Source organism: Ranitomeya imitator, chromosome 6 (genome assembly GCF_032444005.1).
Source record: "Ranitomeya imitator isolate aRanImi1 chromosome 6, aRanImi1.pri, whole genome shotgun sequence".
Classification (NCBI taxonomy): Eukaryota; Metazoa; Chordata; class Amphibia; order Anura; family Dendrobatidae; genus Ranitomeya; species Ranitomeya imitator.
Genome location: NC_091287.1, coordinates 214,377,847 through 214,405,600, shown reverse-complemented (window position 1 = coordinate 214,405,600; position 27,754 = coordinate 214,377,847). Strand labels below are relative to the sequence as shown.

The 27,754-nt window shown below is 43.2% G+C and overlaps 1 protein-coding gene across 2 annotated transcripts in view; it reads right to left on the bottom strand.

The window, feature by feature from the left end:
* LOC138642353 (collagen alpha-2(VI) chain-like) overlaps nt 1-27,754 on the bottom strand; it is a 668,325-nt gene that overhangs the window by 228,653 nt on the left and 411,918 nt on the right. For both annotated transcript variants that reach the window (XM_069730466.1, XM_069730467.1), the window contains 3 exons: nt 10,442-10,504; nt 9,293-9,355; nt 1,926-1,988 (listed from right to left, as the gene is read on the bottom strand). In XM_069730466.1, coding sequence (XP_069586567.1) covers nt 1,926-1,988; nt 9,293-9,355; nt 10,442-10,504 — 189 coding nt within the window. The remainder of the gene's footprint in view (nt 1-1,925; nt 1,989-9,292; nt 9,356-10,441; nt 10,505-27,754) is intronic.

The following is a 27,754-nucleotide window of genomic DNA, read 5'->3' as shown; positions in this document are numbered from 1 at the left end:
ATTTTGAGAGCTATAATTTTTCCATATTTTGGTCCACAGAGTCATGTGAGGGCTTGTTTTTTGCGGGATGAGTTGACGTTTTTATTGGTAACATTTTCGGGCACGTAACTTTTTTGATTGCTTTTTATTCTGATTTTTGTGAGGCAGAATGACCAGTGGAACAGTGGAAACCCCCCAATTATAACTGAAACCCTAATCCAATCACACCCCTAACCCTAATCCCAACGGTAACCCTAACCACACCCCCAACCCTAGCCCCAAACCTAACCCTAGCCCTAGCCCTAACCCTAGCACTAGCCCTAACCCTAGCCCTAACCCTAGCCCTAACCCTGATGGGAAAATGGAAATAAATACTTTTTTTAATTTTCTTATTTTTCCATAACAAAGGGGGTGATGAAGGGGGGTTTGATTTACTTTTATAGCTGTTTTTCTAGCGGATTTTTATGATTGGCAGCCGTCACACACTAAAAGACACTTTTTATTGCAAAAAATATTTTTTGCGTTACCACATTTTTAGAGCTATAATTTTTCCATATTTTGGTCCACAGAGTCATGTGAGGTCTTGTTTTTTGCGGGATGAGTTGACGTTTTTATTGGTAACATTTTCGGGCACGTGACGTTTTTTGATCGCTTTTTATTCTGATTTTTGTGAGGCAGAATGACCAAAAACCAGCTATTCATAAATTTCTTTTGAGGGGGGGGCGTTTATACCGTTCCGCGTTTGGTAAAATGGATAAAGTAGTTTTATTCTTTGGGTCAGTACGATTACAGTGATACCTCATTTATATCATTTTTTATGTTTTGGCGCTTTTATACGATAAAAACTACTTTGTAGAAAAAAATAATAATTTTTGCATCGCTTTATTCTGAGGACTTTAAGTTTTCTATTTTTTTGCTGATGATGCTGTGTTGTGGCTCATTTTTTGCAGGACAAGATGACATTTTCAGCGGTACCATGGTTATTTATATCAGTCTTTTTGATTGCGTGTTATTCCACTTTTTGTTCGGTGGTATGATAATAAAGCGTTGTTTTTTGCCTCGTTTTTTTTTACGGTGTTCTCTGAAGGGGTTAAGTAGTGGGACAGTTTTATAGGTCGGGCATGGTGATACTAAATATGTGTACTTTTATTGTTTTTTTTATTTAGATAAAGAAATGTATTTATTGGAACATGTTTTTTTCTTTCTTTTAGGATTTTTTTTTCATTTTTTTTCACACATCTGAATATATATTTTTTTACACTATAACATTGCCCCCGGGGGGGGCATCATGTTATAGTGTAAGATTGCTGATCTGACACTTTGCTGTGCACTGTATCAGATCAGCAATCTGATGTGCACTCCTGGAGGCTTCCCTGCAGGACCCGGATGCAGCCCCATGGCCATTTTGGATCCGGGCCTGCAGGGATGAGGAGGTAAGAGACCCTCGGAGCAATTGCTCCCTCCCTGCGCGATGCCTCCCTATACCGCCGGAATGATCATGTTTGATCACGGTGTACCGGGGGTTGGTGTACCGGGGGTTAATGTGCCGGGGGCGGTCCGTGACCACTCCTGGCACATAGTGCCTGATGTCAGCTGCGATAGTCAGCTGACGCCCGGCCGTGATCGGCCGCGCTCCCCCCGTGAGCGCAGCTGATCGCACTGGACGTACTATCCTGTCACAGGGAATTAAGTCCCAGGTCACCTTGATGGGATAGTACATCCAATGGGATTAAGGGGTTAAATAAATATTTTCAAGAAATTCAAATATTTAAAAAGCATATTCAAGGAATAAAAGGAATAAAAATATTGTTCAAAGGAAAAGAAAATTGTCAATAGTAGTTTGACAATTATTTGATGGAAAAATATATTAATATTAGTATTCTGTGTAGCCATAGAGTAAAATATGTAAATTTATTTTTTATGGTTATTTTTCTGTATGAACATACTTTCTCACCCATTACTCCAGGTTCTCCAGGTGGACCTCTATTGCCGGGAAAGCCTGGTGCGCCCTGATATAAAAAAAATGCAGATTTCAGTAGCTTCATTGCTTGATAAGTATGTAATAATCCCAGAGATTCATTTCTGTCCAGTGGTAGAATCAGCAGGTTTATCTGTGCTAACAATTTACCGTACAGTGTATCAGAAGTACAGCTATATGCTAACAATTTGTCGCACAGTGACTGTGTACACAGTTATATCACAATAATTATTCTTTGCATAACCAACTGGAAATATGTTATCTGCTACAAAGAAAGCGGTAGTGTCACACATTATTAAGGACTAATTTTTTTCTTCTGCTCCTAATCTTTAATACTATTGTATGCTATGATATGTGTTTAACATGAACAACTGTTGTAGTATGGAAAATATAAATAGGTGGTGAAATAGAAAATACTATATTAAAGTAGTTGTCCACTACTAGGACGACCCCTTCTCAATCTGAATATTTGCCCCAGTTAAAATAAAAACGCTTATACTCATCGCTGGTGCTGGCGCCGTTCCTGTGGTATCGGCACTTACTCTACCATGGGCTCATGTGAGGTTGTTACGTCATCTGAACCCTGCGGCCAATTGGTGCAAGCTTTACTGACCTCACTTTTGGTCAAATCGAATGTCAAGTGGAGGTCAGAGAGCAGCCGCAGCTCTGACTTCTTGCTGATGTTTGTGTAAGGAGGTGAAACACCAGAAGAGTCTGGGGGCAGTTACCTTCTCGGCTCTGTGCCTGGAACCATTGAGCTGTGCTGCGGGTTCCCCTGGGGGTAGACTTAGAGACTGGGACAGGAAGGAAGCGGGCAGAGAGCGGGAAAGGCACGGGCACAAGGGACAGAGCAGCGTGAGCAGCGGTCAGGGCAGGGTGCAGCTGCGCTCCGGGAGAGAGAGAGCTCCCGGTCTGAGGACAAATACAGGGAGACTGCCCAGAAAGACTGCATCTTGTGAGTACTGTTATGATGTGGTGGCCTAGGAGCAGCATGAGACGGAGTCTGGAGAAGGTGGTCCCTGTACTGACCGCAAACCCTGAACCTAGCAGCGCAACTAGAAGTAGCCGTGGGGGGTACCTAACACTCCCTAGACCCCTCGGCACAGCCTAAGATCTAACTTCCCCTAAAGACAGAAACAGGAAACCTATCTTGCCTCAGAGAAAATCCCCAAAGGATAGATAGCCCCCCACAAATATTGACTGTGAGAGGAGAGGGAAATAACATACGCAGATATGAAATCAGATTTTAGCATAGGAGGCCATACTAGCTAAAAAGAAAGAATAGAACAGAGTACTATGCGGTCAGTATTAAAACACTAAAAAGTATCCACCACAGAAAATACAAATCACCACATCTGACTAAAGACATGGAGGGTATATCTGCATCTCCAGAAACACAGCTTGGCTGCAAAAAAATCCTTCACAGACAAAGCTGGACAAGACAAAAACATGAATATGCAAAGAACTATAAGGTCCACAGCAGGTGGACAGCAAAAACAAAGCCAGGACTTATCTTTGTAGAAAAGCACAGCAAACTGGAGAGACCAGCAGGGAAGTGAATCCTCCAAAAACAATGGACAACTGGCAGGAACTAAAGAGTCCTGCAAAGCTATATACCCCAGTCAGTTTTGCAATTAGTAGATACAGCTGTCCAATCCTGCAGTCCAGGCACAACTGCATTACCCTCTACAACCACCGGAGGGAGCCCAAATGCTGAATTCACAACAGTACCCCCCCCTTGAGGAGGGGTCACCGAACCCTCACCAGAGCCCCCAGGCCGATAAGGATGAGCCCGATGAAAGGTAAGAACCAAATCAGCGGCATGGACATCAGAGGCAGAAACCCAAGAATTATCCTCCTGGCCATAACCCTTCCATTTGACAAGGTACTGAAGCTTCCGCTCGAAAAACGAGAATCCAAAATCTTCTCAACAACATATTCCAACTTCCCATCGACCAACACAGGGGCCGGAGGATCAACAGAGGGAAGAACGGGCTCCACATATTTCCGCAACAAAGATCTATGGAAGACATTATGAATAGCAAAAGAGGCCGGAAGCACCAGGCGAAAGGACACCGGATTAATAATCTCAGAAATCCTATAAGGACCAATAAATCGATGCTTAAACTTGGGGGAAGAAACCTTCATAGGAACATGACAGGAAGATAACCAAACCAGATCCCCAACCCGAAGCCGGGAACGAACACACCGACGACGGTTAGCAAAACGTTGAGCCTCCTCCTGAGACAGCACCAAATTGTCCACCACATGAGCCCAAATCTGCTGCAACCTGTCGACCACAGAATCCACACGAGGAAGGTCAGAAGGCTCAACCTGCCCAGAAGAAAAACGAGGGTGAAAACCAAAATTACAAAAAAAAGGTGAAACCAAAGTAGCCGAACTAGCCCGATTATTAAGGGCAAACTCGGCCAATGGCAAAAAAGCCACCCAATCATCCTGATCAGCAGACACAAAGCATCTCAAATAGGTCTCCAAGGTCTGATTAGTTCGCTCAGTCTGGCCATTTGTCTGAGGATGAAATGCAGAGGAAAAAGACAAATCAATGCCCAGCTTGGCACAAAAGGCCAGCCAAAACCTAGAAACAAACTGGGAACCTCTGTCGGACACAATATTCTCCGGAATACCATGCAAACGTACCACATGCTGAAAAAACAACGGAACCAAATCAGAAGAAGAAGGCAATTTAGGCAAAGGCACCAAATGAACCATCTTAGAAAATCGGTCACAGACAACCCAGATAACCGACATTCTTTGGGAAACAGGAAGATCGGAAATAAAATCCATAGAAATATGTGTCCAGGGCCTCTCGGGGACCGGTAATGGCAAAAGCAACGCACTAGCGCGGGAACAGCAAGGCTTAGCCCGCGCACAAATCCCACAGGACTGCACAAAAGAACACACATCCCGCGACAAAGAAGGCCACCAAAAGGACCTACTAACCAAATCTCTGGTACCAAAAGTCCCAGGATGGCCAGCCAACACAGAACAATGAACCTCAGAAATCACTTTACTAGTCCATCTATCAGGAACAAACAGTTTCCCCACTGGACAGCGGTCAGGTTTATTAGCCTGAAATTCCTGAAGAACCCGTCGTAAATCAGGGGAGATGGCAGAAAGAATCACCCCTTCCTTCAGAATGCCGACCGGCTCAAGAACCCCAGGGGAATCAGGAAAAAAACTCCTAGAGAGGGCATCCGCCTTAACATTCTTAGTACCAGGAATGTACGAGACCACAAAATCAAAACGGGAGAAAAACAGGGACCATCGAGCCTGTCTAGGATTCAGCCGTTTGGCAGACTCGAGGTAAATCAGATTCTTATGATTGGTCAGGACCACAATACGGTGCTTGGCCCCCTCAAGCCAATGTCGCCACTCCTCAAATGCCCACTTCATAGCCAACAACTCCCAATTGCCGACATCATAATTGCGTTCCGCAGTCGAAAACTTCCGAGAAAAGAAGGCACACGGTTTCATCAAGAACCATCAGAATTCCTCTGAGACAAAACGGCCCCTGCCCCAATCTCAGACGGGTCAACCTCAACCTGAAATGGAAGAGAAACATCTGGCTGACGCAACACAGGGGCTGAAGTAAATCGGCGTTTAAGCTCCTGAAAGGCAGAAACAGCCGCGGAGGACCAATTCGTAACATCAGCGCCTTTCTTTGTCAAATTGGTCAGAGGTTTAACCACACTGGAGAAGTTGGCAATGAAACAACGATAAAAATTAGCAAAGCCCAAGAATTTCTGAAGGCTCTTCACAGATGTGGGCTGAATCCAATCATGAATGGCCTGAACCTTAACCGGATCCATTTCTATAGATGAGGGAGAAAAAATGAAACCCAAAAAAGAAACCTTCTGCACTCCAAAGAGGCACTTTGACCCCTTCACAAATAAAGCATTATTACGGAGGATCTGAAATACCATCCTGACCTGTTTCACATGAGACTCCCAATCATCGAAAAAAATCAAAATATCATCCAAATATACAACCATGAATTTATCAAGATAACTCCGAAAGATATCATGCATGAAGGATTGGAACACAGATGGAGCATTAGAGAGTCCGAATGGCATCACAACGTATTCAAAATGGCCTTTGGGCGTATTAAATGCAGTTTTCCATTCGTCACCCTGCTTAATACGAATAAGATTATATGCCCCTCGAAGGTCAATCTTAGTAAACCAGCTAGCCCCCTTAATCCTAGCAAACAAATCAGTAAGCAAAGGCAAAGGGTATTGAAATTTGACCGTGATTTTATTCAAGAGGCGATAATCAATACAGGGTGTCAAGGAGCCATCCTTCTTGGCAACAAAAAAGAACCCCGCTCCTAACGGTGAAGAAGATGGCCGAATATGCCCCTTCTCCAAAGACTCCTTAATATAGCTCCGAATGGCGGCATGTTCTGGCACAGACAGGTTGAAAAGTCGGCCCTTAGGGAACTTACAACCTGGAATCAAGTCAATAGCACAATCACAGTCCCTATGCGGTGGAAGGGAACTGGATTTGGGCTTATCGAATACATCCTGGAAGTCTGACAAAAACTCAGGAATTTCAGAAGAGGGGGAAGAGGAAATTGTCATCAAAGGAACATAATCATGAACCCCCTGACAACCCCAACTAGTCACAGACATGGATTTCCAATCAAACACCGGATTATGTAGCTGCAACCATGGAAAACCCAGCACAATATCATCATGCAAATTATGCAACACCAGAAAACGACAATCTTCCTGATGGGCTGGCGCCATGCGCATGGTCAGCTGTGTCCAAAACTGAGGTTTATTTTTAGCCAACGGTGTAGCATCAATGCCCCTCAAAGGAATAGGGTTCTGCAAAGGCTGCAAGGGGAAACCACAACGTCTGGCAAATTCTAAGTCCATTAAGTTCAGAGCGGCGCCTGAATCCACAAATGCCATGACAGAAAATGATGATAATGAGCAGATCAAGGTCACAGATAACAGAAATTTAGGTTGTATAGTACTGATGGTAAAAAAAACTAGCGATTCTCTTTGTACGCTTATGGCAATCAGAAATAAAATGAGCAGAATCGCCGCAGTAGAAACACAACCTATTCTGACGCCTGAATCTTTGACGTTCAGCTCTAGACAAAATCCTATCACACTGCATAGGCTGAGGGCTCCGCTCAGAGGACAACGCCACAGTGTGCACAACTCTGCGCTCGCGCAAGCGCCGATCAATCTGAATGGCCAGAGACATAGAATCACTCAGACCAGCAGGCATGGGGAACCCCACCATAACATCTTTAACGGATTCAGAAAGACCCTTTCTGAAAATTGCCGCCAAGGCATCCTCATTCCATTTAGTCAGTACAGACCTTTTTCTAAATTTCTGGCAATACGATTCTGCTGCTTCTTGACCTTGACACAGGGCCAACAAGATTTTCTCAGCCTGATCCACAGAATTAGGCTCATCATACAACAACCCCAATGCCTGAAAGAACGAATCAACATTAAGCAAAGCAGGATTGCCAGTTTCCAGGGAAAATGCCCAATCCTGTGGGTCACAACGCAGCAGAGATATGATGATTTTAACCTGCTGAATAGGATCACCAGAAGACCGGGGTCTCAATGCAAAAAACAGTTTACAGTTATTTTTGAAACTCAAAAATTTGGATCTGTCACCAAAGAACAAATCAGGAGTGGGAATCTTAGGCTCCAAGGCAGGAGTCTGAACAATATAATCTGAAATACCCTGCACACTAGCAGCAAGCTGATCCACCCGAGAAACTAACTCCTGAAGATTCATATTAATACCAGACTCCGTAGCCACCCAGAGATTAAGAGGGAGGAACAGACCAAACAGGCTAAGGAAAAAAAATGGCTCAAAAGCTTCCCTCCCTTCTTCTGAGATGCAATTAACTCATTGTTGGCCAGTTGTACTGTTATGATCTGGTGGCCTAGGAGCAGCATGAGACGGAGTCTGGAGAAGGTGGTCCCTGTACTGACCGCAAACCCTGAACCTAGCAGCGCAACTAGAAGTAGCCGTGGGGGGTACCTAACACTCCCTAGACCCCTCGGCACAGCCTAAGATCTAACTTCCCCTAAAGACAGAAACAGGAAACCTATCTTGCCTCAGAGAAAATCCCCAAAGGATAGATAGCCCCCCACAAATATTGACTGTGAGAGGAGAGGGAAATAACATACGCAGATATGAAATCAGATTTTAGCATAGGAGGCCATACTAGCTAAAAAGAAAGAATAGAACAGAGTACTATGCGGTCAGTATTAAAACACTAAAAAATATCCACCACAGAAAATACAAATCACCACATCTGACTAAAGACATGGAGGGTATATCTGCAAAGCTGGACAAGACAAAAACATGAATATGCACAGAACTATAAGGTCCACAGCAGGTGGACAGCAAAAACAAAGCCAGGACTTATCTTTATAGAAAAGCACAGCAAACTGGAGAGACCAGCAGGGAAGTGAATCCTCCAAAAACAATGGACAACTGGCAGGGACTAAAGAGTCCTGCAAAGCTATATACCTCAGTCAGTTTTGCAATTAGTAGATACAGCTGTCCAATCCTGCAGTCCAGGCACAACTGCATCACCCTCTACAACCACCGGAGGGAGCCCAAAAGCTGAATTCACAACAGAGTACTTGAAAGCGGACTCTGCTATGACTGGAGAGGGGCGCTTTGAGACACGTGTAGAGACATTGGCTCGTGCAGAGACTTCGACCCCCTGGTCCCTGCGGTACCAGTACAGAGACTGTGATTCCTGGTATAGAGACTTAACAGTGCAGATCCTCTGATTCCTGGCTGTGCTGTAAAAGCTAAAGACTCAGAGCCTGTGCATACCACATTAACTCCCGAAACCCCAGGCAGCAGGCTCCTAGCGACTACTCAGCCCACGGACAACAGAGGGACTACCAGTGCCGCTGTTTCTCTGCGCCTACGTTGGAGAAGACAACCCTTCAAGCAAGTCCTCATCAGACTGATAAGTGTTCTTTTCTCAAGAAATCTTGCTTACTTCTGTTACACTGTTTGACTCCCATATTTTTGCACTGTATTATTGCTAGTTATTTTCCATTGCTTCCTCCCTGCGAGGAGAACCTGATTCCTGTTGTTAAAACCCCTCAACTGTTGGTCTGTCTGTTCTGTGGTGACACACTCAGTACCTTGCATACTATTACATTTGATACGTCCAAAGACTGGGACAGTGAGGCCGGCACTGATTGGGCGCAGGGCTCAGATAGCCACAACAACCTTAAAATTCAGATTAAGAAGGGGTTTTCCTAGTAGTGGCAACCTCATTAATTTGCAAAAGAGCAGACATACAGTACTTACAGCGCCTCCTTTGTTTCCTCTTTCACCAGTTAGTCCTCTCTGACCATCTTGTCCAGGCTCTCCCTTTAACATATCATAAGTATGAGAATGCTCAGCTTGATGTAACATTATCACAAAATTTCAACATACAGAATACATATAAGTTCTTCACTAAGTAATTACTTTACCCACCGTATACACCGTATTTATTGTATAATATACCCATACATTAAACCCTTTTAAGTAAAAGTTGTTTAAAGGAGTTGTGTGGTAAGAATATATTGATGACCTCTCCATTTGATAAGTTCTCTACATCAGATTGGTGGGGGTTTGATACCTCCACTGATCAGCTGCTACAAGTTCTGATGGTGGATGGATGTAAACACATGGGATGGAGCTGCACTCCAGTATAGTGGCTGCCGATATGCGGCTGCTACAAATTGAATGAAGCTTCACATTACAGTTCTTTTCCATGTGTTTACATCCAAAGGCAGTAGCATGTAACAGCTGATTATGGGGGTCTAGAGTGTCAGCCCCCCAGCAAGGTAATATTGATCACCTATCCCACAGATAGGTTATTAATATATTTTTACCAGCCAATCCCTTCAAGCCATGATTCTCTATTTCACTGTGGTCTCTCTTTTCATCCAAATTAACTTGCATTAGTAGGAATCTGCCACTACATGTAGGGACAGAAACCCTGATTCCAGCGATGCATCAATTACTGGGATGTTTTGATAAAATCACTGTTTTATGTGCTGCAGATCTATCAGTTCTCTAATGCTGAGCTCTGTGTAACTGTACACCACTGACAGAAAGTTGTGTGTACACTCTGCATAGGCAGAAAGCTGTGAATCGGTGGTGAGTGTGGGACCATACAGAGCTCATGAATATGGAAGGACCTTGTCACAGATTCCCTTTAAGTCATAATAATGCTGCACTCATTTATTTTTGTGTTGACCTTAATTCTACAGCACAATCCCGAATTTGATCATAATTTGGATCATTGGTTGTAGTTCAGTAACAAGTGACCATGTTAAAATAATATTATACTGTTCGAAAAAGTAGTTATACACCAAATTGCTTTACTCCTTTGTAATTTGTAAATGAATGAGTTTTTTTTTTTTTACATAATCATTCAACATACACAAGATGTGTCTAATTTACAACCTTCTTTCCTTTGGCACCCATAGGTCCACGTTTTCCAGGAAGTCCATTATCACCTCGAATTCCCTAGAGAAAAAAGTAAGATTTGACATTTAAAGGGAAAGTTTCAGCTCCCAATTTTTATTCAACAAAAAAATGAAAAATTGTTAAAAATTAACATTTTAATTTTCTGTTTAAATATTTGTTATTACTTATAGTATCATATACAGTATGACAAACAATTAAAAAGTTTTGATAATTTCATCTTTCAAACATTAGAGATGGAGCTGCTGACATTTGCCACCAAAATCTAGGGTACTGCTAGCTTGATTTACAACTGCATTAAATGCAAGCGGGATCTGCACACGTGTCTGATATCACTCCTCCCCTTCTGAGGATTGGCAAAACGATAAGAAAGGATAAAGTTTAGGATTTCAGGGCGTTCTGTTAGTGACTACAATGTGATACTAAGATATATTCAGTGGCACCAAAGACCATTGGCAGTGCTGATTCTGGCATCCTGTTAAGAAAAATTGCAATAGTGCCCCCTCACAACAGCGCAGGGAATAAAAATAATTACTCCATTGTTTATTTGAGGCTTGCTTTTATGGTGTTCATTGTATGGTAAAGATGTATGTGACAAATACAATTAGTACAGTGTGTGTGTGAAGCTTACTTTACATGTATTTAAAGGGAACCTTTCCCCCTCAAAATCGAAGGTGAGCTAAGCCCACCGTCATCAGGGGCTTATCTACAGCATTCTGTAATGCTGTAGATAAGCCTCCGATGTATCCTGAAAGATGAGAAAAACAGGTTATACTCACCCAGGAGCGGTCGCGGTACGATGGGTGTCGTGGTCCGGTCCGGGGCCTCCCATCTTCTTGCGATGACGTCCTCTTCTTTTTGTATTCACGCTGCGGCTCCGGCGTACTTTGTCTGCCCTGTTGAGGGCAGAGCAAAGTACTGCAGTGCGCAGGTGCCGAGCCTCTCTGACCTTTCCTGGTGCCTGTGCACTGCAGTACTTTGCTCTGCCCTCAACAGGGCAGACAAAGTACGCCTGCGCCTGAGCCGCAGCATGACTACAAGAAGAGGACATCATCGTAAGAAGATGGGAGGTGCTGGACCTGACTGCGACGCCTATCGGACCGGACCACAGCGGAACCACCCCTGGGTGAGTATAATCTAACCTCTTTTTCTCATCTTTCAGGATACATCGGGGGCTTATCTACAGCATTACAGAATGCTGTAGATAAGCCCCTGATGCTGGTGGGCTTAGTGTACCTTCGATTTTGGGGGTGACAGGTTCCCTTTAATTAATAAAAGATTAATTTTCTGAAAAAAATGGCGTGGGCACACGCGTAAATCGCTTAACCAGCACAGGGAAAGCCAACGACTGGGGGCAGATGTTTATAGCCTGGAGCTTCCCAGGCTATTAACCCCTTTCCGACATTGGGCATAAATGTAAGCATAAATGTAAATTAACCCCTGTCTTTGATGTGGGCTCCGGCGCTGAGCCCACATCTTTTCCAGCACATGTCAGCTGTTCTGAACAGATGACATGTGTACGGAAAATATGTGGCCTTTTAACAGCTGCGGGTGGAGTCGCGATCCACCTGTGGCTGTTAACCCGTTAAATGCTGCTGTCAATCTCTGACAGCAGCATTTAACTCACGCTTCCGGCAAGCGCGCTGGAAATCCTGCCCAACAGTGACCCCGTCACGTGATCGCGAGTCACCAATAGGTTGAAATGACTACAAGAGGTCTCCAGCAGACCTCTATGGTTGTCACTGCCGGATTGCTATGAGCGCCACCCGGTGGTCGGCGCTCATAGCAAGTGAGCAATTCTGCTACATACAGGCGATCTGATCATCACCTGTATGTAGCAAAGGTGATCGAGTTATGGCAGCTTCTAGTCTCCCATGAAGACTACTGAAGCATGCCACAAGTAAACATCAAAAATTTAAAAAAATAAAGAAAAATGGACATGCTATGGGTATTGAAAAATGGAGACTTTTTTTAAACAAACTTTGCTTTTTTTTTCACCACTTAAATAAAAAAAAAAATATATAAATGTTTGGCGTCTATGAACTCGTAATGACCTGGAGAATCATAATGGCAAGTCAGTTTTAGCAATTAGTGAACATGGTAAAAAACAAACAAAAAACAACTGTAGGATTGCACTTTTTTTGCAATTTCACAGCACTTGGATTTTTTTCCCTGTTTTTGAGTACAGAAAATGGTAAAACTAATTATGTCGTTCATAAGTACAACTAATCCCATAAAAAACAAGCCCTTATATGGTCATTTTGACCAAAAAATATAAAGGTTATGGCTCTGAGAAGAAGGGGAGAAAAAAAATGAAAATACCTCTGGTCATTATCGGGTTAATATCAGCTCACAACTGAATGTCAAGAGTGTGCAAAGCAGTCATCAAAGCAAAAGGTGGCTACTTTGAAGAAGTTAGAATATAAGACATATTTTCAGTTGTTTCACACTTTTTTGTTAAGTACTTTATTCCACATGTGTTAATTCACAGTTTTGATGCCTTCAGTGTGAATGTACAATTTTGTACAATATTCATAGTCATATCTTTAACCCCTTTACCCCCAAGGGTGGTTTGCACGTTATGGACCGGGTCAATTTTTACAATTCTGACCACTGTCCCTTTATGAGGTTATAACTCTGGAACGCTTCAACGGATCCCGGTGATTCTGACATTGTTTTCTCGTGACATATTGTACTTCATGATAGTGGTAAAATTTCTTTGATATTACCTGCGTTTATTTGTGAAAAAAACGGAAATTTGGCGAAAATTTTGAAAATTTCGCAATTTTCCAACTTTGAATTTTTATGCAATTAAATCACAGAGATATGTCACACAAAATACTTAATAAGTAACATTTCCCACATGTCTACTTTACATCAGCACAATTTTGGAACCAAAAATTTTTTTTTGTTAGGGAGTTATAAGGGTTAAAAGTTGACCAGCAATTTCTCATTTTTACAACACCATTTTATTTTAGGGACCACATCTCATTTGAAGTCATTTTGAGGGGTCTATATGATAGGAAATACCCAAGTGTGACACCATTCTAAAAACTGCACCCCTCAAGGTTCTCAAAACCACATTCAAGAAGTTTATTAACCCTTCAGGTGCTTCACAGGAATTTTTGGAATGTTTAAATAAAAATTAACATTTAACTTTTTTTCACAAAAAATTTACTTCAGCTCCAATTTGTTTTATTTTGCCAAGGGTAACAGGAGAAAATGGACCCCAAAAGTTGTTGTACAATTTGTCCTGAGTACGCTGATACCCCATATGTGGGGGTTAACCACAGTTTGTGCGCATGGCAGAGCTCGGAAGGGAAGGAGCGCCATTTGACTTTTCAATGCAAAGTTGACTGGAATTGAGATGGGACGCCATGTTGCGTTTGGAGAGCCACTGATGTGCCTAAACATTGAAACCCCCCACAAGTGACACCATTTTGGAAAGTAGACCCCCTAAGGAACTTATCTAGAGGTGTGGTGAGCACTTTGACCCACCAAGTGCTTCACAGAAGTTAATAATGCAGAACCGTAAAAATAAAAAATCATTTTTTTTCACAAACATTATCTTTTCGCCCCAAATTTTTTATTTTCCCAATGGTAAGAGAAGAAATTGGACCACAAAAGTTGTGGCACAATTTGTCCTGAGTACTCTGATACCCCATATGTGGGGGTAAACCATTGTTTGGGCGCATGGGAGAGCTCGGAAGGGAAGGAGCGCCGTTTGACCTTTCAATGCAAAATTGACAGGAATTGAGATGAGACGCCATGTTGCGTTTGGAGAGCCACTGATGTGCCTAAACATTGAAACCCCCCACAAGTGACACCATTTTGGAAAGTAGACCCCATAAGGAACTTATCTAGAGGTGTGGTGAGCACTTTGACCCACCAAGTGCTTCACAGAAGTTTATAATGCAGAACCGTAAAAATAAAAAATCATTTTTTTTTCACAAAAATTATCTTTTCGCCCCCAATTTTTTATTTTCCCAATGGTAAGAGAAGAAATTGGACCACAAAAGTTGTGGCACAATTTGTCCTGAGTACTCTGATACCCCATATGTGGGGGTAAACCATTGTTTGGGTGCATGGGAGAGCTCGGAAGGGAAGGAGCGCCGTTTGACCTTTCAATGCAAAATTGACAGGAATTGAGATGAGACGCCATGTTGCGTTTGGAGAGCCACTGATGTGCCTAAACATTGAAACCCCCACAAGTGACACCATTTTGGAAAGTAGACCCCCTAAGGAACTTATCTAGAGGTGTGGTGAGCACTTTGACCCACCAAGTGCTTCACAGAAGTTTATAATGCAGAACCGTAAAAATAAAAAATCATTTTTTTTTCACAAAAATTATCTTTTCGCCCCCAATTTTTTATTTTCCCAATGGTAAGAGAAGAAATTGGACCACAAAAGTTGTGGCACAATTTGTCCTGAGTACTCTGATATCCCATATGTGGGGGTAAACCATTGTTTGGGCGCATGGGAGAGCTCGGAAGGGAAGGAGCGCCGTTTGACCTTTCAATGCAAAATTGACAGGAATTGAGATGAGACGCCATGTTGCGTTTGGAGAGCCACTGATGTGCCTAAACATTGAAACCCCCCACAAGTGACACCATTTTGGAAAGTAGACCCCCTAAGGAACTTATCTAGAGGTGTGGTGAGCACTTTGACCCACCAAGTGCTTCACAGAAGTTTATAATGCAGAACCGTAAAAATAAAAAATCATTTTTTTTTCACAAAAATTATCTTTTCGCCCCCAATTTTTTATTTTCCCAATGGTAAGAGAAGAAATTGGACCACAAAAGTTGTGGCACAATTTGTCCTGAGTACTCTGATACCCCATATGTGGGGGTAAACCATTGTTTGGGCGCATGGGAGAGCTCGGAAGGGAAGGAGCGCCGTTTGACCTTTCAATGCAAAATTGACAGGAATTGAGATTGGACGCCATGTTGCGTTTGGAGAGCCACTGATGTACCTAAACATTGAAACCCCCCACAAGTGACACCATTTTGAAAAGTAGACCCCCTAAGGAACTTATCTAGATGTGTGGTGAGCACTTTGACCCAATAAGAGCTTCACAGAAGTTTATAATGCAGAGCCGTAAAAATAAAACAAAATTTTTTTCCCACAAAAATAATTTTTTAGCCCCCAGTTTTGTATTTTCCTGAGGGTAACAGGAGAAATTGGACCCCAAAAGTTGTTGTGCAATTTGTCCTGAGTGCGCTGATACCCTATATGTGGGGGAGAACCAGCGTTTGGGCGCATGGGAGGGCTCGGAAGGGAAGGAGAGCCATTTGGAATACAGACTTAGATGGAATGGTCTGCAGGCGTCACATTGTGTTTGCAGAGCCCCTAATGTACCTAAACAATAGAAACCCCCCACAAGTGACCCCATATTGGAAACTAGACCCCCCAAGGAACTTATTTAGATGTGTTGTGAGAACTTTGAGCCCCCAAGTATTTCACTACAGTTTATAACGCAGAGCCGTGAAAATAAAATAAAAAATTTCCCCTCAAAATTATTTTTTAGCCCCCAGTTTTGTATTTTCTCGAGGGTAAAAGGAGAAATTGGACCCCAAAAGTTGTTGTCCAATTTGTCCTGAGTGCGTTGATACCCCATATGTGGGGTGAACCAGCGTTTGGGCGCATGGGAGGGCTCGGAAGGGAAGGAGCGCCATTTGGAATGCAGACTTAAATGGAATGGTCTGCAGGCGTCACATTGCGTTTGCAGAGCCCCTAATATACCTAAACAGTAGAAACCCCCACAAGTGACCCCATGTTGGAAACTAGACCCCCCCACGAACTTATCTAGATGTGTTGTGAGAACTTTGAGCCCCCAAGTGTTTCACTACAGTTTATAACGCAGAGCCGTGAAAATAAAAAATCTCTTTTTTTCCCACAAAAATTATTTTTTAGCCCCCAGTTTTGTATTTTCCCAAGGGTAACAGGAGAAATTGGACCCCAAAAGTTGTTGTCCAATTTGTCCTGAGTACGCTGATACCCCATATGTTGGGGTAAACTCCTGTTTGGGCACACGGGAGAGCTCGGAAGGGAAGGAGCACTGTTTTACTTTTTCAATGCAGAATTGGATGGAATTGAGATCGGACGCCATGTCGCGTTTGGAGATCCCCCTGATGTGCCTAAATAGTGGAAACCCCCCAATTATAACTGAAACCCTAATCCAAACACACCCCTAACCCTAATCCCAACGGTAACCCTAACCACACCTCTAACCCAGACACACCCCTAATCCTAATCCCAATCGCAAATGTAATCCAAACCCTAACCCTAACTTTAGCCCCAACCCTAACTGTAGCCTTAACCCTAACCCTAGCCCTTACCCTAGCCCTAACCCTAGCCCCAACCCTAACCCTAACCCTAGCCCTAGCCCTAACCCTAACCCTAACCCTAGTCCCAACCCTAACCCTAGCCCTAACCCTAGCCCTAACCCTAGCCCTAACCCTAGCCCTAACCCTAGCCCTAACCCTAGCCCTAGCCCTAACCCTAGCCCTAACCCTAGCCCTAATCCTAGCCCTAACCCTAGCCCTAGCCCTAACCCTAGCCCTAGCCCTAACCCTAACCCTAGCCCTAACCCTAGCCCTAACCCTAGCCCTAACCCTAACCCTAACCCTAACCCTAGCCCTAGCCCTAACCCTAACCCTAGCCCTAACCCTAATGGGAAAATGGAAATAAATACATTTTTTTCATTTACTTTTATAGCGGGTTTTTTAGCGGATTTTTATGATTGGCAGCCGTCACACACTGAAAGACGCTTTTTATTGCAAAAAATATTTTTTGCGTTACCACATTTTGAGAGCTATAATTTTTCCATATTTGAGTCCACAGAGTCATGTGAGGTCTTGTTTTTTGCGGGACGAGTTGACGTTTTTATTGGTAACATTTTCGGGCACGTGACATTTTTTGATCGCTTTTTATTCCGATTTTTGTGAGGCAGAATGACCAAAAACCAGCTATTCATGAATTTCTTTTGGGGGAGGCGTTTATACCGTTCCGCGTTTGGTAAAATTGATAAAGCAGTTTTAATCTTCGGTTCAGTACGATTACAGCGACACCTCATTTATATCATTTTTTTATGTTTTGGCGCTTTTATACGATAAAAACTATTTTATAGAAAAAAATAATTATTTTTGCATCGCTTTATTCTGAGGACTATAATTTTTTTATTTTTTTGCTGTTGTCGCTGTATGGTGGCTCGTTTTTTGCGGGACAAGATGACGCTTTCAGCGGTACCATGGTTATTTATATCCGTCTTTTTGATCGCGTGTTATTCCACTTTATGTTTGGCGGTATGATAATAAAGCGGTTTTTTGCCTCGTTTTTTTTTTTTTTTCTTACGGTGTTTACTGAAGGGGTTAACTAGTGGGCCAGTTTTATAGGTCGGGTCGTTACGGACGCGGAGATACTAAATATGTGTACTTTTATTGTTTTGTTTTTTTTATTTAGATAAAGAAATGTATTTATGGGAATAATATATATATATTTTTTTCATTATTTAGGATTTTTTTTTTTTTTTTTACACACTTGGAAATTTTTTTTTTGACTTTTTTACTTTGCCCCAGGGGGGGACAATACAGATCGGTGATCTGCCAGTTTGCACAGCACTCTGACAGATCACCGATCTGTCTGAGAGCAGTGCAGCGTTACCAAGTGCCTGCTCTGAGCAGGCACTTGGTAAGCCACCTCCCTCCCTGCAGGACCCGGATCCGCGGCCATTTTGGATCCGGGACTTACTGCAGGGAGGGAGGTAGGAGACCTCCGGAGCAACGCGATCACATCGCGTTGCTGCGGGGGTCTCAGGGAAGCCCGCAGGGAGCCCCCTCCCTGCGCGATGCTTCCCTGCACCGCCAGCACATCGCGATCATCTTTGATCGCGGTGTGCCGGGGGTTAATGTGCCGGGGGCGGTCCGTGACCGCTCCTGGCACATAGTGCCGGATGTCAGCTGCGATAAGCAGCTGACACCCGGCCGCGATCGGCGGCGCTCCCCCCGTGAGCGCGGCCGATCGCGCTGGACGTAATATTCCGTCCTTGGGAATTAAGGCCCACCCCACATGGACGGAATATTACGTCCAATGGCAGAAAGGGGTTAAGTGAGGTGTGTCCAAACTTTTGGTCTGTACTGTGTGTGTGTATATATATATATATATATATATATATATATATATATATATATATATATATATATATATATATATATATATATAAACAATCCACGCTGGGTTCTGTAGTTTTATGACCCCTAAATCCCTTCAAAAAAGAAAAGAAAAAAAGAGAGAGAAAAAAAAAAAACGGAGTGTTTGCACCTTTTATATGGCTTTAAAAACTATTTAAAAATAAATATGTGTTTGTTTAAAATCGCTCTGCCATGGAGCACAACATTGTCCAAATAAACAAAAGAGGTTCTGAGCGATGTAAAGTGTCCGTTAGAAAGACTTTAGATTTTTACCTGGTGCAGTATAAATGGTAAGGTCCTCAGTTCCCTTTAGTCAATCTTTATACAAGTCCAAATGTGGAAGAGTGCGGCTTCAGTGGAGTTTATTTCTTCTTCCGCTTTCCCGTGACCTGGTACTCTGGCAAAGATTTATTGATGATATTGTTTTTATCTGGTCTGGTGGTCCAAATTTATTATCAGATTTTATTACTAATTTAAATAAAAATTCATATTTTTTTAAATTTTTCTGGAACCACCAGTACTGAATCTATTAATTTTTTAGATCTCAATATTTTTATTAGTAATGGGAAAATTCATACCAAAACTTTCCACAAACCCACGGACACGAACAATTACATCTCGCTAGACAGCTGTTATCTTCCTAGCTGGCTATTGAATGTACCCAAGAGTCAGCTAATTAGGTCACATAGAAACTGCTCTCAAGCCCATGATTTCAATCAAGAAGCAGAATTTCTCACTAATAAATTTATTAAAAAAGGCTACTCTCCGTGCTCCCTATCTTTGGTAAAAAAACACAGTGGAGGAGATACCCAGATCGGAATTACTTAAAATAAAAGAAAAAAGTGAGAAACAGTCACCTCTAGAAATAGTCCCCATTATTACACAATATAATGTGAATACTTATCTTCTTAAGATAGTAAAAAGACATTGGGACATTCTCAAAGAAGAAAAAAAATTGGGGGAAAAACTTCCTGAGCACCCTTTGTTTATTTACAGAAAGGCTAATAATTTGGGAAATAAAATAGCCCCTACTGTTCCACACGTCTATGGTGCAAATAAATATCCCCTTATGTCTAGAGGTCATGGGTTCTACCCCTGTATGAAGTGTAAATTACTAAAAACAAAAAAACAACTTTCGCTTACTAACGGAAGCACGGAGTGGCGAATAAAAGATTTTATATCTTGCAATACGACAGGGGTTATTTATTCTATCAAATGCCCCTGCAATAAGTTATACATAGGTCGAACTAAACGACCTTTGCAAGTAAGGACTAATGAGCATTTGAGGAATACTAATAAAACATTTCGAGGCCATCCGCTGTCAAAACACTTTTGCGCTCACCACAATGGCGCAATTGGGGATACTTTAAATACAGGCCTCAAAATCGTTAGTAAAAGTTGGCGGAGAGGAAATTACATCCAGCAGATGTCCAGGGAGGAAACAAAAATGATATTTCAATTGGACACTTTAGCACCGAAGGTCTTGAATAGTGAGATTGAGCTATTTGCTTTCAATATATGATGTGGACACATGACTAAAGCGGGCTATATAGGTGGAGAACATCCAGAACGGACCATCCCTGATAAAGGAATACGTCCTATTCCGAAACTAGTAGGAAATTGGTCCACGACGCTATCCATAGCAAGTCACGTGAGCAATCACATGACCGTGACGTCACGCAAGGTCCTGCAGAGGCAGAGAACCGAGAGCTACACAACAGCGCTTAGTCGCTGTTAGGAGTGGGTGAGCACAGGGCTGTTTGCCGCCGGCCGGGGCACTGCCTGGAGCCCGCTCACGGGAAAGCGGAAGAAGAAATAAACTCCACTGAAGCCGCACTCTTCCACATTTGGACTTGTATAAAGATTGACTAAAGGGAACTGAGGACCTTACCATTTATACTGCACCAGGTAAAAATCTAAAGTCTTTCTAACGGACACTTTACATCGCTCAGAACCTCTTTTGTTATTTGGACAATGTTGTGCTCCATGGCAGAGCGATTTTAAACAAACACATTTATTTTTAAATAGTTTTTAAAGCCATATAAAAGGTGCAAACACTTAGTTTTTTTTTTTTCTCTCTCTTTTTTCTTCTTTTTTTTTTTCTTTTTTGGAGGGATTTAGGGGTCATAAAACTACAGAACCCAGCGCGGATTGTTTATATATATTTGTTTATAGCTACTAATACAGAGGGGTGGCACTGTATTTGTATCCGCTGCAGGATTCAGAGTTACTGAAGCGCTACTGGTGTGTTTAATTTTATATATATATATATATATATATATATACATACATATATACACACACACACACACACACACACACACACACACACACACACACACACACACACACTGCTCAAAAAACTAAAGGGAACACTATAATCCCACATCCTAGGTATCACTGAATAAAATATTCCAGTTGTACATGTTTATTCATTACATACTGGAATGCGTTGAGAACAATGAAACCTAGAAATGATCAATTAAATCACAACTAATATCCCACTGAGGTCTGGAGTTGGAATGATGCTCAAAATCAAAGGGGAAACTTCTGAGGAAACGCCTCAGGGCAAGGAAATGAGGCTCTGTAGTGTGTGTGGCCTCCAAGTGCCTGTATTATCTCCCTACAACACCTGGGCATGCTCCTGATGAGGCGGCAGATGGTCTCCTGAGGGATGTCCTCCCAGACCTGGACTAAAGCATCCGCCAAGTCTGTAGTGCAACGTGACAGTGGATAGTGCGAGACATGATGTTCAATCGGATTCAGGTCTGGAGAATGGGCGGGCCAGTCCATAGCTTCAATGGCCTCATCTTGCAGGAACTGCTGTCACACTCCAGCCACATGAGGTCTGGCATTGTCCTGCATTAGGAGGAACCCAGGGCCAACCTCTCCAGCATATGGTCTCACAAGGGGTCTCATCTCGGTACCTAATGGTAGTTAGGCTACCTCTGGCGAGCACATGGAGGGCTGTGCGGCCCTCCGAAGAAATGCCACCCCACAACATTACTGACCCACTGCCATACCGGTCATGCTGAAGGATGTTGCAGGCAGCAGATCACTCTCCATGGCGTCTCCAGACTCTGTCACATGTGCTCAGTGTGAACCTGCTTTCATCTGTGAAGAGCACAGGGCGCCAGTGGCGAATTTGCCAATCCAGGTGTTCTGTGGCAAATGCCAAGCGTCCTGCACGGTGTTGAGCTGTAAGCCCAACCCCCATCTGTGTATGTTGGTCAGTCAGACCATCCTCATGGAGTCATTTTCTAACAGTTTGTGCAGACACATGCATATTTTTGTCCTGCTGAAGGTTATTTTGCAGGGCTCTGGCAGTGCTCCTCCTGTTCCTCCTTGCACAAAGGCTGAGGTAGCAGTCCTGCTGCTGGGTTGTTGCCCTCCTACGGCCACCTGCACATCTCCTGGTGTACTGGCCTTTCTCCTGGTAATACCTCCAGCCTCTGGACACTACGCTGACAGACACAGCAAACCTTCTTGTCACAGCTCACATTGGTGTGCCATCCTGGATGAGCTGCACTACCTGAGCCACTTGTTTGGATTGTAGAGTCCATCTCATGCTACCACGAGTGTGAAAGCACAGCCAACATTCAAAAGTGACCAAAACATCAGCCAAAAAGCATTGGTACTGAGATGTGGTCTGTGGTCCCCACCTGCAGAACCATTCCTTTATTGAGTGTGTCTTGATAATTGGCAATAATTTCCATCTGTTGTCTATTCCTTTTGCACAACAGCATGTGTGATTGATTGTTAAACAGTGTTGCTTCCTAAGTGGACATTATGATTTCACAGAAGTTTGATTTACTTGGAGTTATATTCTGTTGCTTGTGTTCCCTTCACTTTCATTTTTTGAGCAGTGTGTGTGTACATACAGTGTGTGTGTGTATATATATATATATATATATATATATATATATTAGCTATTGAACCCGCTCTACGCTCGGGTGGCAAGCATTTATATTGGTATATGGTCTCCATCCTGGTATGTGCTGCTCCATCCTGCGTCCCCATCCTGTCATGTGCTGCTCCATCCTGCGCCCCCATCCTGTCATGTGCTGCTCCCATCCTGCGCCCCATTCTGATATGTGCTGCACCCATCCTGCACCTCCATTCTGACATGTGCTACACCCATCCTGCGCCTCCATTCTGTCATGTGCTGCTCCCATCCTGCGCCCCCGTTCTGTCATGTGCTGCTTCCATCCTGCACCCCCGATCTTTCATGTGCTGCTCCCATCCTGCGCCCCCGTTCTGTCATGTGCTGCTTCCATCCTGCACCCCCGTTCTGTCATGTGCTGCTACCATCCTGCGCCCCGTTCTGTCATGTGCTGCTCCCATCCTGCGCCCCCGTTCTGTCATGTGCTGCTCCCATCCTGCGCCACCGTTCTGCCATGTGCTGCACCCATCCTGCGCCACCATTCTGTAATTTGCTGCTCCCATCCATATGCCCCATACGCTGCTCCATAAAGGTTTATGGCCCCCATAAGATGCTCCATAGTATATGCCCCCGTACACTGCTCCATAAAGGTTGATGGCCCCCATAAGATGCTCCATAGTATATGCCCCGTACACTGCTCCATTATGGTTGATGGCCCCATAAAATGCTCCATAGTATATGCCCCCGTACACTGCTCCATTATGGTTGATGGCCCCCATAAGATGCTCCATAGTATATGCCCCCGTACACTGCTCCATTATGGTTGATGGCCCCCATAAGATGCTCCATAGTACATGCCCCCGTACACTGCTCCATTATGGTTGATGGTCCCCATAAGATGCTCCATATTATATGCCCCCGTACACTGCTCCATTATGGTTGATAGCCCCCATAAGATGCTCTATAATATATGCCCCCGTACACTGCTCCATTATGGTTGATGGCCCACATAAGATGCTCCTTAGTGTATGCCCCGTACAGTGCTCCATAAAGGTTTATGGCCCCCATAAGATGCTCCAGTGTGTATGCCCCGTATGCTACTGCGATATATATAAAAAAAAATACCATACTCACCTATCGTTGCTGGGCGCCGAGTGCTGGGAGGCCTAAGCAGGCGGGGACACCGGCGCGCTGTGGGGGCAGAGGACCCGGAGGACAGAGCGGCGGGCAACGCTGGAACGGGACAGACAGGTGAATATAGCTTATACTCACCCTCCAGGCGCGTCCCTGCTATCCGTTGGAGATCGCGGTGTTCGTTCAGTGCTTACGCATACCGCGATCTCCTGGGAGCGTCACTCTGTGGGGTCCAGACTGCGCTTGCGCAGTCTATAAAGGCTTCGGACAGAGTGACGCTCCCAGCATTATAATATATATATATATATATATATATATATATATATATATATATATTTATTGCAAAGTCCAATGCAAGTGTATGGGTGCAAGAAAAAAAATCAGACACCACACAAACCATCAGTGTAGCTTGCGAGAAATTCCAGGTGCCAGGAAATTGCCTTGTCCATTATCAGGAAGCTTTAACATGCAAATTTCCCTGGCAATCTCTTCAAAAAGTCTGGAACACACCTCCATGAAGACCAGCAACATGGCCAGACACATAAATGTTGAGATGTTGATAGTTCTGGTGCAGGAGAGGCCAGAAATATGGGAACAAAGTGATGCACATTATGCGGACCACCCGCAAAAGGATGCAGCTTGGAGGCAAATATGCAGCCAGATGTTCCCCAATTATGAGGAAAGTCCACGTAAGGTGCAGACTAACGAGCAGATCTAATTTGATGCAGGTGTTATTTTTGGGTATGAAAATTTACAAGGTGATTCCATAATTTTTTCCTCAGAATTGAGTGATTCCATAATTTTTTTTCCCCTATGCTTGGTTTAAAAAAAGTAACCGTTACTGACTACCACATTTTTTGTTTTTGATTTCTTTTAGTTTTCTTAAAGCCAGAAAGTAGCCATTTGAAATGACTTTAGTTTTGTGCCATGTCTTTGATCTGCTTATTTTCTACAAAATGAAACAACTGAATGAACATCCTCAAAAGCCGGTGATTTCATAACTTTTGCCAGGGTTTGTAGTATGTGGGCTGTGTTATATACTATGTGGCTGCTATATACTATGTGGCTGCTATATAACATGTGGCTGTGCTATATACTATGTGACTGCTATATACTACGTGGCTGTGCAATATACTACGTGGCTGTGCAATATACTACGTGGCTGTGCAATATACTCTGTGGCTGTGCTATATACTCGGTGGCTGCTATATACTACGTGGATGTCTGTTTATATAGTACGGTGATTCCATAACTGCCAGGGGTTGTAGAACGTGGGCTGTGATACATACCACCTGGCTGCTATATACCACATGGCTGTGCTATATACTGTGTGGCTGCTATATACTACATGGCTGTGCAATATACTATGTGGCTGTGCAATATACTATGTGGCTGTGCAATATACTATGTGGCTGTGCAATATACTATGTGGCTGTGCAATATACTATGTGGCTGTGCAATATACTATGTGGCTGTGCAATATACTACGTGGCTGTGCAATATACTACGTGGCTGTGTTATATACTGCGTGGGCTGTGCTATATACTGCATGGCTGTGCTATATACTATGTGACTGCTATATACTATGTGACTGCTATATACTATGTGGCTGCTATATACTATGTGGCTGCTATATACTATGTGGCTGCTATATACTATGTGGCTGCTATATACTACATGGCTGCTATGTACTACGTGGCTGCCATATACTACGTGGCTGTGCTATATACTACTTGGCTGTGCTATATACTACGTGGCTGTGCTATATACTATGTGGCTGCTATATACTACGTGGCTGCTATATACTACATGGATGTCTGTTATACAGTACGTGGGCTATGTTACATACTACGTGGCTGTGCTATATACTACGTGGCTGTGCTATATACTATGGGCTGTGCTATATACTACGTGGCTGCTATATACTACGTGGCTGTGCTATATACCACGTGGTTGTGCTGTACACTGCATACTACGTGGCTGTGTTATACTGTATACTACGTGGCTGTACTATATCCTGCACCTCGAACCCCCGACATCGTGCAACCAATCAGCGACAGACGCAGTCCAGCCGCGAATTGACGCAGGATTTAAACCATGCTTCGCTGATTGGTCGCGCCCGGTCGGCCGTGACCAATCGGCAATATTGGCACGTGATTTAAACACCACTTCAGTGATTGGTCGTGCCCGGGTGCGACTAATCAGCGACAGGCGCAGTCCGGCCGCGAATTGGCGCCAGATTTGAACCACGATTCGCTGATCGGCCAGCCGGGCGTGACCAATCAGCAATATTGGTGCGGAATTTAACCCCCACTCACAGCGCGACGTACATACATACATACATACATCTATATATATAAGAGGCATCGTGATTACTCACTAATCCTGCACAGTAGCTCCGCCCCCCACCCCATTACCAGAAACAATACCACCCCCCACCCCATTACCAGAAACAATCCCGCCCCCCACCCCATTACCACACACAATCCCGCCCCCTACCCCATTACCACACACAATCCCGCCCCCCACCACATTACCACACACAATCCCGCCCCATCACATTACCACACACAATACCGCCCCCCCACCACATTACCACACACAATCCCACCCCCCACCACATTACCACACATAATCTTAAGCCCCAGACCATGTGACTCATCCGCCCATGTGACTGATCTCATGACTCACACCACACAGGTCCTCTCAGCACATGGTGATGCCGGATCTGTAGGTGGAGATAAGGTGGACCTTCTCCCATAAAAACCAGCCCATTATGCAACTTAGCTTAAACCTCATAGCACTTATTGTGCTGGAGGAAAATACTCTGGGTTTTACATAACTGACGCCATTAAGCATAGTGACACATATCTCCCCTCCAGCACTTTACCAGTGACTTTGTCACACTTAATAAAAAGGAAGAAAAATTGTAATCAATGATGAATTGCATTGTAGCATACTTATACCTATTTTACCAGAACATGTGGCCATGAATACTTAGGCCCTGAATGGGAATGCTCAAATACTAAGGGTATGTGTCTCTTTTCTCTTCTGTGGGAATTTCTGAAGATGCTGAATACTGATATATGTCACAATGACCTCTGCAGATTTCACTTTGAACTTGTTGATTAATTTTTTAAGCATTTTATATTAATCCTACCAAGGATGCCTTCTACCATATTTTTTTACATAATAAAATCTGTGGAATTTAATTGCCAAAGATTTGTTCTGGTAACTTGATCTCTAACAAGCTTTAGCTATTTCAAGCCAAATGATCATATTATTTTTTTTTTCTACAATCCAACATAATTTGTACTATCCGGTGGAAAATTGTTGTACCCATCTTTACTGTCAGCTGTTGTACACTGTCTCTTTCTCATAATAAAGATTACTTTGGGGAATATACACAGTATTTTCCCAGGATACGGCAGCCAAGAGTCTCACATGCAGCTGTGGTTAGATAAAGACTGTGACAACAAACAGCAGCATATAAAGGATGGAACGGCAACCATGGAACAGGTGTTAACTATGCCCACTAAATGCTTTATGTAGCCAAGAAATTCCTAGCTGTCAGAGCTGAAGAAGGTCATTTACACTAAGAAAGCTATTTTTCATCAAAATGCAGTAAGCATTATGTACAGCTATTAAGGGAAATGCAGTAACAAAACAGTAGCTTTTTTTCTTGCATTTTTGAATGCAGAGAAACAAAGAAAAAGGGGAAAATTGCATAAAAAAGCATTATACTTGGAGATTGCTACATTTAAAAAAGCCACAAGTCTCACAATCCCACAACATGCCAAAAATACTAAATGTAGACATTTCAATTCTTTGCTGTAGATTTAAAGGCTATACACCCACAATTAGTTTTTTTTTAAATATTTGATATTGCAGATTTTCTGCATCATGTCTGCACCTTTTAAGTAAATTGGGTAACTTGCTTTTTTTTCATTGTTTTTGAGTTACTTTTTTACATGCATTTCTCATGTGTTTTTTACTGTTTTCTGTCTCTTTTTGGTAGGTCATTTTTAAAAAAAAAATGCTTTGTTTTTGATATTTTTTGGTATTTGGCTTTGACAAAACTTTATT